Raw genomic sequence first — 12467 nt, 5'->3', positions numbered from 1 at the left:
CAGAGCACTAATTGTGGCCGCTACTTTAAGGATTAAATTATAAGGTGTCGGTAACGCGATCGCGGCAATTACGAGCCGGCGCCGTTTCGCGAAGAAAAAGGGAGATATCACTTCTTGTCAGCACTTACGGGGCTGATTATCGAAGGGCATTTAGCATTCTATAGCAATCGCATTAAAATAATGGATGAGAAAGTGCACCGCGACGCTTGCGCCCTTAGAGCGTCTGCGCCATGTCACCAGATTCAAGCCGGGCCAGTAGTACAGTGTCTTCGCACAAGTTAAGCCACGACTACACTCTGCGAAACGCGTGCTGGCATGTGACGCGTCTGTCGTTACCCATTTGTCATTTATGACAAGTGTCAGTTGTCGCTGTGGATTTGCCGCCAACAGCACCGCACGGCTGCTCTCCTCGGATACTTTGCATCTTCCTTAATTATTAAGTGTTGTCATTTCCGGATTTCCGCATTCCTCGTTGCGACAGGTAATGAGCAGCCCGACATGCAATTGGGGGTCTTAGCGAAACTCGGAATTTTGGCCACCTCGGGCCACGGCTCAGGCCGAATTTTCCGCGCTGTTGCTTGACAATTTATTTTGGCGCATTTTTTCTATTTGTAGAATAAGCTGAGCGAAAGCTTTTAACCTGCAGGTGATGCTGAATGTGTGCGATTGGTGTTTGCAGCTATTTTAAAATCTCGAGTGTCTATCAGGTTTGATTGTTTCAGGTCTGACGGATTGGAATCAGGGTGTTTTAATTGAAAGTGAACTTTGCGTAAGTTGTTTCTGGAAGACGTTATTGCGTTCCCAGCAGCAAATAACATTAGCTTTGCTCCACAGTTAAGGTGTGAACATTTCCTTTATGATTGTGAACTTAATTTAATTCTGTTCCGCTAGTGTAATTTAATAAGCGAGAAGATCGTTCGCTATTCTAGCATGGTTCGTCATAACTGCGCTAAAAGAGGATCGGTTTTCTCGATTTAAAAGGACTAACTCCGCGCACTACCGCGCTGGTATCTGGATAGATATTTAATGCCCCAGATACCGAGGCATTAGAGTGGTCGAGCGGAGAAAAGCCTTAATAATTGTGGACATGTAAGTTGATAACCCGGGCTGATAAGATTAAAATGTCAAAATTATTTACGCAGTGTGTAGTGCAGTGATTCTGTAGTGTCTTCGAACGACGACCACCAACATGAAAACTCTCACCCCATCTCCGAGGAGCTCTTCAGGCCTTCTCGTGCTGACGTCCTGGGTCCTCATCCTACTCGAGCTGTGCACAGGTTTGCCTCTTCTGCTTTTACGCCTCTTTCACCCTACAAAATCCCAAAATTCGTCGAAAACTCGACTCAAAATTCTACACACACGGTGCACTTTTTAAACAAATTTTGGTAACTCAAGTTAATACAATAAGAAAAACCAAAATGGTTACTCTATATTTAGATCGCATAAGCAAAATTTTGACGTTTTTGTGTTATTCAAAAAGCACCAAAGTTTTTTGCATACTTCCAAAACGTCAAAATTCGTTGAAAACTCTAAATAAAAATTTTACATACAATACCAATTTTTGTCGTCAAAATTTTGAAAAATATTTCAGCGGCCATAAAAAGTAATAAAAATCAAAGCGGTTACCGTTTACTGTATTTCGTTCACATTTTGCGCCATTAAAATCGTGACATTTTTATGTTCCGTGCTAAAATCTTAATTAACAAACAAAAAATTAATTAAGAGCGCGCTCTAATCGAGTTTTTATTTTTAAAATATTATTGGAAAAACGACAAAAATGTTTGTTAAATTGATAAAAAAGCTATCAGTCAAGGAACGCGTAATGATGGCGATTATCGGCGAAAATGAAGTAAGTTTGCCGCACGAGCTTGTTGTTCACGCGAACAGAATGTTATAAATTTCAACCAATTTATATTTTCATAATAACATATATTGGCCCAACAAGAATATATTTTTCTAATAACAGTGAGTTATGATTATGAGTCGAAAATGTGTTTCGTAAAATTCTCAAAATGGCAAAACCGAAAGTGAAAAAAAAGGTTGATATTGTGCTAAATAAAATATTTTAATGCATGTGTAATACTGCTGTGAATATTTAATACCGTTTGTAACACACACAACATAAACCCACTAGTTTAATATAAAATAATTTTTGTGCATTATATTTGATTTCAATTGATGTAATCCAGAGCATTGTGAAGTATTACGTTCAATTCTCATTTTAAACACACGCACGCAATTTAATAATGAACACCAAGTGTTATTTTTCCGCGTTCTTCATACTAGAATCAAAAACATGTTTCGTGTGGGTGTTCGAGTCAAATTTTGACCTATTGTGCTCGATTATGCGATTTTTTTTTTGTAATTTTATTTGTCCAAAGTTTGAGGTTTTATTTGAAATGTATAAGTTAGAAACAGAACTGTTGTAGGTATTTTGTTATTCAAACAACTTTTAGCGTTGGCAGCCTCGTTACCATGGGAATCGTGTCTGCGTGGGGTGCAACTCCAATGAGTCACTAATTTATTACCGTAAAAAATAAATCAGTGTTATTTTACATTCAAAATTGTAAATCATAAGTTTTTTGCAACATTTCCGTTATTTATTCTCTCCGGAACCATGATGACGTCACTTCAAATTTTATTAAACGACTATTAATTGAAAAAATAGTTTTAGTACCGGAGTAATAAACGTAGTAGAACCTCTTGCGCAAGTAATCGATAGCATGTGCTGCCATCAAGCGAAAGAAATAAAAAATAAATCACTTTTCATCAAAACATCACTTATACAAACTAATAATTAATTTCCAGTTGTGAATAAACAAAAATTAATTGCTGCCTGTATTCATCTCCACTGCACAATAGTTTACAATGTACACTGTTGATGTGGTAAATAACAAATTTAAAAATCGTGGTGACTTTGTTTTTGCAGATTTCGATAAAAATATGCGAATAATTGCAAAGTTTCCAATCAAAAATGTATTATTTTGCTCTACATTTTATGGAAATGTGTTATTGAAAATATTCAGTAAAGCGAAAATTTTAATGTTGAATATTATAATTTTACGTGATGAATCGCACACGAGGCACGTTTTTGTTAAAGGTAATTCATTTTCAACAATTTTCACACTATCCCATATTTCATATATACATATATATATACATTGTTTCATAAGTGAAATACTGCAGAATAATAATAGTAATAATAAAAAAAGAGAATTCGAGATGGCTACACTATTTTTATTTCGCGCATTGACTAAAACTGAGGGCGCAGTTCCGATGCTTTTGGTGTCGTCGGTCGGAGCCGGCCCTGCCCTCACTACATCACACTTACACCCTTCGTTAACGAAACGACTGCCCGCTACTACAAATTACCCAAATTTCTCCGACCTTTTCTCCGGAAAACTACACCGACACAAATACACACGAAGTATTCCGGCAGTAACCCGTTCGTAAAACTCACTCTCGGTACGCAAAATGAAATTGCGTTTATACAACACTCTAAAAACAAAATGTTACTAATCCTTAATTAAAAGTGCCATTACCACCTCGGAACTTTTTGAGCTCGCCTCGTACACGGCGCCGTAATTACAACGTTTGGATCACAGAAATATCAAAGTAATTGAGAAAAGCTCGAGGCACTCAATATTTCATAAAAACAAAATTGTTCCATGAACATCGCCTTTATTATTATTATTATTATTTATAACGGCGTGCACGGAATTGCTGATGTTCTTTAAAAATTAATTCCATTCAATATCGTTAAAATATACAGATAAAGCTTTTATCTAACGAAGAACTCATTCCTCAGAATTATTAATATGGAGACTTCTAAATTTTGTTTTCATCGCTAAATCAAGCCGCCTTTTAGAGGAGGGTGCGATAATGGATATAGCGCATGTTTACATATTCGTCCAAATTTAATAAAACGAATATTTTTTTTTATTAGCAAAGAAAGTAATAATAACAACACAGCCTTCTAAAGGCTTCTAAAAGATTTTTTCAACTCCGAGGAACTAATACCGGTTGGTTAAAACCTGTTTAATTCGATGGCAGGCGTGAATCTCTGCACGTATTTTTCTAGAAAAACAAGATTTCTAAAATGCTTGCTCTGTAACTTCGGAAACAGTTTCTTTGAATAAAACTAAATAATGTCAGTCGTCAAAAAACAACTTTTAGTGAAAAAATCGCCTAAATAAACGTTTCTGGCTGTTGGCACGTCGTGATTGGCCAATATTGATTTGAGTGACCTTTCTTTGTATAGTATAAATCTGGGAACCAAAGAAGGGATACATGTTCTCATACTAATATGACGTATGAGATGATGGATAAAGCGAATCGAAATGTGCCATTTCAGAAAAGGGTATCAAGAATATTTGTAGCAAAGTCAGAAAGAAGGGTGTGAAATATTACGACGAAAATGGAACGTTTATGTGGACTTCAACATCTGGAATTAAATTAATATTTTCGCATAGCAACTTTACGAGATTATAAATTTCACTGATCTTGTACAGCTGCGACAAACCATATTACCATAATTAATTAAAAATTTAACTGACGACAATCGATCGAAAATATTTTGGTTCTGAGATGGCCGCGACTAATTTCGGACGTAAACATTTTTTCATATTGTGTGTAGAATATATAGTATATTATTTTAGGACATGCATATTATGTTATAAGCTAGTTTGATTATTTAGAGCGTTCCTCACGCAAGTCGGGCCACGTATTCGTTATTTTTTTTTTTTTGTAACAAATTGCGAAAAATGAATATTTCTTTGAAAGTGGCGTAAATTAACGCGTACTTTCACCCTTCACCCTTAGATGTTTATGGATCGTGCTCGTGCTAATGGAGTGGATCATAATTTTTGCGTTGAGTTCATGCGAGTTGTAACATGTATTCTGGAATTCCGCGTTGTTATGTTAAAAACCAATTTATTTAAATGCTTCCATTTTTTAGCGTTTGTAACACGCAGTTATGACAAATGCGTTTTTTTCCTAATTATGCGCACGCAGCCGCTAATGTCCTGCGTACACACGCCGATAATTCGTGAACTTTTGTGGGAAAATCGGTGACGAAAATGATGCCGATTAGTATCTACTAGAACAGTAAACAATGACACTGTCAATAATTAAGCAGCTATAAGTGTAGGGTAAATTTTGTTTCATTGAAGATAGTGAGTAACGTAATTACGTTGGAGAATTATTTATGGATTGCGCTAAATTTTTTACTTTTGATCAATTTTTAATAACTCTGTGAAACGTGTTGCGGGTCTTATACGTCGACTTGATTAAATTTTAACTCTCTCGTGATTATCATTGACTTTTTAATTTAGGACAACTTTCTTGTGTAATATCTTATTTCCGGGTTTTTACAACATTTTGAATTCTTCATTGTTCGCGTTCTTGTTGTCTTCTTCCCAGATTTATTATGCCCCAGGATAATGCGGCAAACTCTTTTAAAAGACAATTTCCACAAGACACTTTTTAATTCGCCTAAAACAAAACCGCGCTTGTTTATTAACTGGCTAAAATACGACGCAGAATGATTAGCTCCGGAATTCGCGGCCTTTTCAAGCCTTATCGTGCCACGAAACCACCACCGATTTAACTTTTATTGATTTCTTACACCGATTTATTATGTTGCGACAAAATGGCGAGATGCATTCTCCCACACAACATTAATACTTCTGTCGCCAATCACTGGCCGCTGCTGAAACCTCTCCGGAAGCAGCCATCTATTTTTTTTAAGTTTATCTTGAATTCATTTCTTTTGTTGCGAGTTTTAAAATGGTAGCAAATAGATGGTTTATAGTTGGCTTAAACCGGTGTTGCGTTTGTTTATTAAATGGGGGTAAAATATGGTGGAGAATGATTAGTCGTTGAATCGGCGGGGTGTTCAAATTCGCGTTGTAGCACGAAACAACTAATGGATTTGTAGGAATAATTGCTGTCAACTGGGTCCATTTTTCTCCATTTCCTTGCGAAATCCCGTACAAATGGTAGCTACTTTTCGATAGAAATCGATTTGACGTTCATTTATTGCTAACACTTAAACTGCGTCTAAAAAGGCCTTTACTCGCTAAACTTATTTATCAACCCTCTTATAACATGTTAACAACAGCTATTCCAATAAACTTCCAGATTCTCATTATTAAATCAAATGGACCATGACAATAAAGTTTTCCTCGTAAAACAAAATCATAAAAAGTTCCCGGTTATATCGCAGTTTACTGCAAAAATAAAAATTATATCCAAACTTAATCAGTATTTTTCTTACGATTGATAAAACTTTAATTGGTGGAAGGCCGCAATATTTACGATCCTCTTAAAACAAACTTACAAAGAATTACAAATTATTTTATGGAACCACCACTCGTAACTTTCGCCCATAATACAGCTCCCGAAACGGATAAGCAACGAATCGCCGTTTTCCGTCTTTAATCGCCATCGATGTAACTCGACTTTCATTAAAATTCACTCTTTGTGTCTGCGATACTATCGCAATTCATCATGCCGTATTACTCAAACTTGAAATATGATTAACGCAAGTTTTTACCGAGTTCGCGGGAAGAAGAGATAACAAATTGCTTAAAGAATTGTTTGACTAAGTTACCACGATAAAACTAGGCAGTTCTACAATGACAAAACTTTTTCACCGCAAACGGATTACGTAATAAATGTCGACCAATTTCACTACCGAGAGGACCGGAGCATCCACACACCCAAACCGAGATTCGCGCCAAACTTCCGATATCTATTTTCTTGCTACTCCAAATTTCAGAACTAAAAATTAATCGTTAAAATTTATACTTTTTTCAAATAATTAATATCGCAACTTGTTTGAGTCTCGAAGCGGTGACACTAGTTTTGATTTTTTTATGCAGAAAACTTTTTACAAAACAAATTTACAACATAATTTTTGCTGGACAATATTTGACAGACGCAAACCAGCATGTTTGTATCCCGTGAGCTGTGAAAGCCAAAAAATCACACACACTCCATTTAATTAACCCGACAAATCAAAATGTAACAAAAAATGGTCTATACTTATTTCCGGGAAGCGATGGCCAGACAGATTTCTTGGAAATCGCAGACCAGACAGGGTCAGGGATGCGGGATTGGGCGGTAATAACATGTTTCTGGTTTTAGTACGAAGACGAGTGACGAGTGACAATCTTTTGCTAAATTGTTGTTAAAATAGTGAGGTTATGTTGTGATAAAACTAGTGTAAAATACTGAAAATAGGATAAATTTCTCGAGGAAATAATCTAGGTAAGTCGACGACTATTAACGTTGAAAATTTTCTTTCATATAGTGACCTGTGAAATTCACAATTGCTGCAAACTTGCTACTTCTTGGTAATGGTCGATATTTTTATAGTTTTAATTTATCGTTTATAATGATTATAGAACACCCTCTGAAAGAGGCGGAACAATTTATGAAAGCCGCGTACAACCTTGGAAAATGAATTCGTGATTGGTGGAATTTTTGAAAAAAGCCAATTTTTTCGATCGTTTGCAGCTTTGAGAGTACGAAAATGTAAATTTCTCGTTTGTGCTTGCTCGAGGATAATGGCCAATTTTCGTGTTTAAGGTTGTTTGTTCTGTATAGCAGAGGAAAATTCGTCGACTTAAAACTCCCCTATTCAATTCAATTCAATTCACGTTTTCATAATGAAGTAGAACTAAAATAGGTATGATTTTAGCGAGTTGAAATCCAGCCGGGGGTTGTTAGAGTTACAAATAATTCTAGAAGGGAAGCCAATATTGGCGTTTGTCCCTTATGCTGCGCTATAAATTCAATTTGTAGGCATGCCGGTAAACAGTATTCATATTTTCAAATAACTTCTCCCCCAATTCGTATCCAACTTTCTTTGATAATTTAGGAATGTTCTTTACATTAAGGAATTGTTCATAGAAGAAGCCCGGAAAATTGTTTACCCGAAATGATGTGTAATCAAACAATTTCAAAAGAGCAGATACGTATGGAAATTACGAGTGAAATTCATTCAATTTCGCACATTACCATATAAAATGAAGCCACTAACTCATCTTGAAATATTTTCTCTCCAAAGTTATTAAAATTTAAAACTAACCACCCACCTAAATATTCAAACTAGCGCTTCATAGAGTAGTATTTTCTATAACAAGCTCGAAGTTTCAAACTGATTTCAGGTATTATTTACGTTAATGTTCTACCTACAATTGTGGGGAAATTGTTGAGTTTGTTTCGAAACTTTGAAATTGGATGAATTATGATTGCGAAAGCAAAAAGTCGTACTCTACGTGATAAAGAAAACTCGCAAAAAATCTAAACATGTTTAACTCAACGGGCAATTTTTCCAAGACAACGGGTAATTCCTCACTACCACCTAAATAATTTTATTATTTTGTAGAATCGTTTACGCGGGATGTCGCAAAGAACTCGTGTTTGAACTTTAGATGTTTTTTTCACTTTGTCATGTACTCTTGCGTCATAAATTCTGTGTCGAAAATAACATAAATTGCGTCCGTGTAAACTTTTTTCGATATGTATTGAATTATAAGGGCTTGAAAGGGTTTATTTTGCCACACACCATATTAACTGCCTTTATTAAATTATATTTGATTCGCTGAATAATTTTCTCATCATGGTGCCGCACCGAATAATGATTGTATTATAATACCGAGTGTAACACTGGATATAATTATAATTCAATGGAAACAATAAAAATATAATTCTGTTACACATGCACCGTTTCGTTCTTACATTTGGTTTTTAATTGTCTATGCTGTAGAGTGTAGACAATCTCAAGTGAGCTTCTGCAGCGCCTAGAGCTTTCCTCGCTGGCTTTAAACTCAAGAAACTAAATTTTAAAGTTCTCGTCTAAGTTCCTGCTTATTAAAAAGCTATTCCAATTTTAGTTTCCAAGAGATTAGGTCAGGCTACACCGCGAACATACCTTGTTACAGTGCCAACAATAATAGTAGCCGTAACTCACGATAAAGTAGTTCTTAAATTTGCCGCAACGCAGAAATTGGTGTTGGATTTTTAAAGATTAAATGAGCTAGAGGTGTATAATTTGTGGCCGACATTACTCGACTAATAAAAAATCATCCCAGAAAGCTCTTGCAATAAATCGTGAAACAATATTGTAATTTATGCGGCGGCGCCGTGTTTTGTAGAAAAAATTCCCTTGGAATGATTGTTTTCTTTTAATTTGTCACACAAGTGCTGTAGAAACGTGTGAAATAGGTTTGTGTTGAGTGTTTTTTTTTTGAATTGTAATTGCTTAATACGATAATGACATAATGAAACAATTTTCGTAATCCTCGGAATATACAAACTCATCAGGCCATTTGCGTGCACGTTGCTATTAGAGCCCCCATTAATAATTCAAATAATAAATCCATTAGAAATATGGTTAGTGTTAGAAAACACATCCGGAAATTCTCGATAAACATGAGATAACATTAATAAAACAATTTTTGTTGAACGCATGTTTTGTGGGCGTTCTCTTGTGTCTAGTGCAATTGAATTATCAAAATCCATGTTAGACTCTTCATGGATTAGTCCGCCCCAATAAATTCTACTTCTGATATGTAGTTATCCCTGAATGCGTCCGATGGAGAGGAACTTTTCGAACCAGTTAAATTAATTTCATTTTGAACTTTTTTGAATTTGCTTTTAAATAAATGCTAATTACGGAGAACTTTTGACATTCCGATGATTTAATATTACGGACTTTGGAATTCAATAAACGGATATCGACGAATTTTATGCAATTAGTTTTGCTTTAAAAAGTAATTTTATTTCCATATCTTCCATTTTAAAGTTCAACTTTCGCGCTTGGCGAAGAGTTCGCACGAGCTGAAATTGTTATTAGTAGCAAACTGTGCCACGATCGCGAATCTATTTTCCCATATTCTTCCAACAAAACATCCATACATTCTTGTTTACATACATTATGTTAGATAAAAGACGAAAAACGCATTGTAAGCAAAATTAAAACGTCGGACGAAACGGCTGAGTCAACAAATCTTTTATATTCCCGCTATATGCTATACAAAACTGATGATCTATCCAGGACTTGAATGGAGTAATAGTTAATTTATAACCGCCACCAACAATAATTATAAGGCGTGTTCAATAGTGGCAATTATTGACCGAGGTTTTTGAGTTTATTAAGTAGAAGGCGTAGTGGAGTTCGCGTTTGTGTTTTAAGCTCCTATTTAAATTTTAAAGGGACGCATCTATTGTATCGGCTGCCCATCCGAGGATTAGCCGTCCTTTGAACAACTTCCCAAAAGATTCTTTAACTTTTTCTGTTGAAAGACATGAGTTTGCTAAGTTCTGAAAGGTTATTCGTGGTATTTTCGTCCCTGATGCGACGTTATTAGAAAGAAGGGCTTCAGGCGCAAAGTGACAGGGCGCCAGCAAGTTGTATCACTAATTAACTAATGGCGTTAATGAAGCTTAGCGGCCGCCGGGGTAATCAAGAGACGATTATCACGCAAAAAATTGCGCTAAAAAAATGTTATGCTAACGATTTATAACGACACACGTTTTGGATGTCCGCTTTGTAAAAGTTTTTTCTTGGATGTTCGTGACGTCGCTCGAGCCGGGAGTGGCATATTGCTTTGTAAAATAGAAAAAAATACGTTTGTGAAATATTAAAGACATAAACTTGTAAAGTATCCTGAAACTGATTTTCCTCTTTCGTTTCACGGGCTATAAACTTTTTTCACAAGGGTAGTAAATAAACTAGATACGTTATCCACGTTAAAGCTCATGTTTCCTCTCTTTTGATTGTTGTCCGTGACCGCGGGTATTTATCCGAGTGATTTTGGTATAGGAAAAGTGCGTACATGTGTAATTATCACGAAATTCCTATTTATCTAAGTTAAATTGAGGTGCTCATTGTCTTGTGGCGCGTAGTCTTGTGCCCTGTTTATTGCATTATTACAGTATTCCTTAGGCATGTATCCTCACACCCTTTCCGGATCTGCGGAAGTCCCAGAGGTTTTCCATGGCGGTGAGATTGGGGAATTTTGGGGTAGCCGTAAACTGCGTATTTCCATATCCATTTCTGGCATGATGAAGTTTGATTCAATAAAACTTAGAGACGCCGAACGCATTCCTTATGCTCGCGTCATTTTTTCGGGATTATGAATGAACTGCGCTTAAATCGCTCTTTAACACTCCGTTCGGATGTTCGACGCCCGGATGCGTTCCTAGGTTTTGTTGCAGATGACGCGCGATCACAAAGGATTTCTTTTCCTAGCCATTATCAAATGTCTGTCTCTGGGCTATTGTGATACGGGCGAAACCGCCGACAGTCGCTCTAGCAATGCTCCCACATCTCTTTAAACTCGCACTAGAGTTTGCGGAACTACTCTTTGTGACACAGCCAAAAGACCAGAAATAATTGCCCGGACAAAAACTAACAACACTGTTGATAGAGAAAACCGCTCGAGGAAAAAATAGTTTGGGATTTTCGCCCTGCGGACGATTCGATATTATCGCTTTGTACTCTAAATTGTTTCACGCCAAGGAGCGTCAAAGCCGTTAATTGCTCCTCTAACGGCTTCGCAATATTTTTCGATAAGACCCGGAGAAGGATCGCCGATTTACATGAGGGTGCGTCTGAACTGCTTCGTCAACGACGGCTCAAAATCGCCTTAACCGATTAACCGAGTATTTATATGGAACTCGTTAACCCCCTCCGCTACGCGCACGCGCACACCTACACTTTCGTTGTTTTTTGTTACTGCGGTATTTTCCCGGCAGCCCTTGATTGTCATTCGGAGCAAAAAATTCGTAAATATGAAAAATGTGTTTATTTATTTGGGATAATTTCAGGGGTGATTCCAATTAACTTATTTACATATTGCGAACGGCGAGGAAAAATGTACCTTGAATTTGCATAAAAATAAAACCTCGCGTGTTGTTTGCTTTACGTTTTATTGTCCGTGTTGATCGTTTGAATTCCTTAAGCAGGACGCCGGCCAAAACCGATGGAAATACGAGCGAATAAGTTATTTTTGCTGCACATACAGACCCCAGAATTGAGCACAGGGAAAAATTCATCTGACCTACATCGTGCGTCAGCTCTAACAAACAACACCCATAATTTCTGCAAACCGGAGACGCCTCTCAGAAGCTACGCTGTCACAGTCGCGACAGAATTAGACACTTCTCTAGGTCTCCGCCGGACACTAAAGAATTTCTAACTCGAAAAGCAAGACAATCCAGTCTGTATTTAGCTTGATGAAGAGGGTCACGAGTGGGCACGGACACCTTAACTACCGTCTAAAAAAGCTTGGGGTTTCGATGTAAACAATGGAGGTATTTGGAAAGACGCCGGTTGTTGTGCGGTAGTGGTCCACCGGATGCGTCAACTGCGTAGAAGAATGTCTCGGTGTCCTTGTTCGGGTATGGTATTCAAATTAGCGTCGGTGAATCCTTACATCCACACGGATCGCCTA

General features: G+C 36.8%; 1 protein-coding gene across 2 annotated transcripts in view; it reads left to right on the top strand.

The window, feature by feature from the left end:
* The first annotated feature begins 271 nt into the window (after positions 1-271).
* LOC135141347 (hemicentin-2-like) overlaps positions 272-12467 on the top strand; it is a 240313-nt gene continuing 228117 nt past the window's right edge. Inside the window, exons 1-3 of one of the 2 annotated variants that reach the window (XM_064072381.1) lie at positions 272-481; positions 723-1089; positions 1143-1277. In XM_064072381.1, coding sequence (XP_063928451.1) covers positions 1190-1277 — 88 coding nt within the window. In that variant the 5' untranslated portion in view covers positions 272-481; positions 723-1089; positions 1143-1189. Of the gene's footprint in view, positions 482-722; positions 1278-12467 lie in introns of both variants that reach the window. The other variant, XM_064072380.1, reaches the window with a different exon arrangement.

Source organism: Zophobas morio, unplaced genomic scaffold (genome assembly GCF_036711695.1).
Source record: "Zophobas morio isolate AGI-343-1 ecotype UQ-CSIRO unplaced genomic scaffold, CSIRO_AGI_Zmor_V1 ptg000044l, whole genome shotgun sequence".
In the NCBI taxonomy this organism is placed as follows: Eukaryota; Metazoa; Arthropoda; class Insecta; order Coleoptera; family Tenebrionidae; genus Zophobas; species Zophobas morio.
This window is presented reverse-complemented; position numbering and strand designations above follow the sequence as displayed.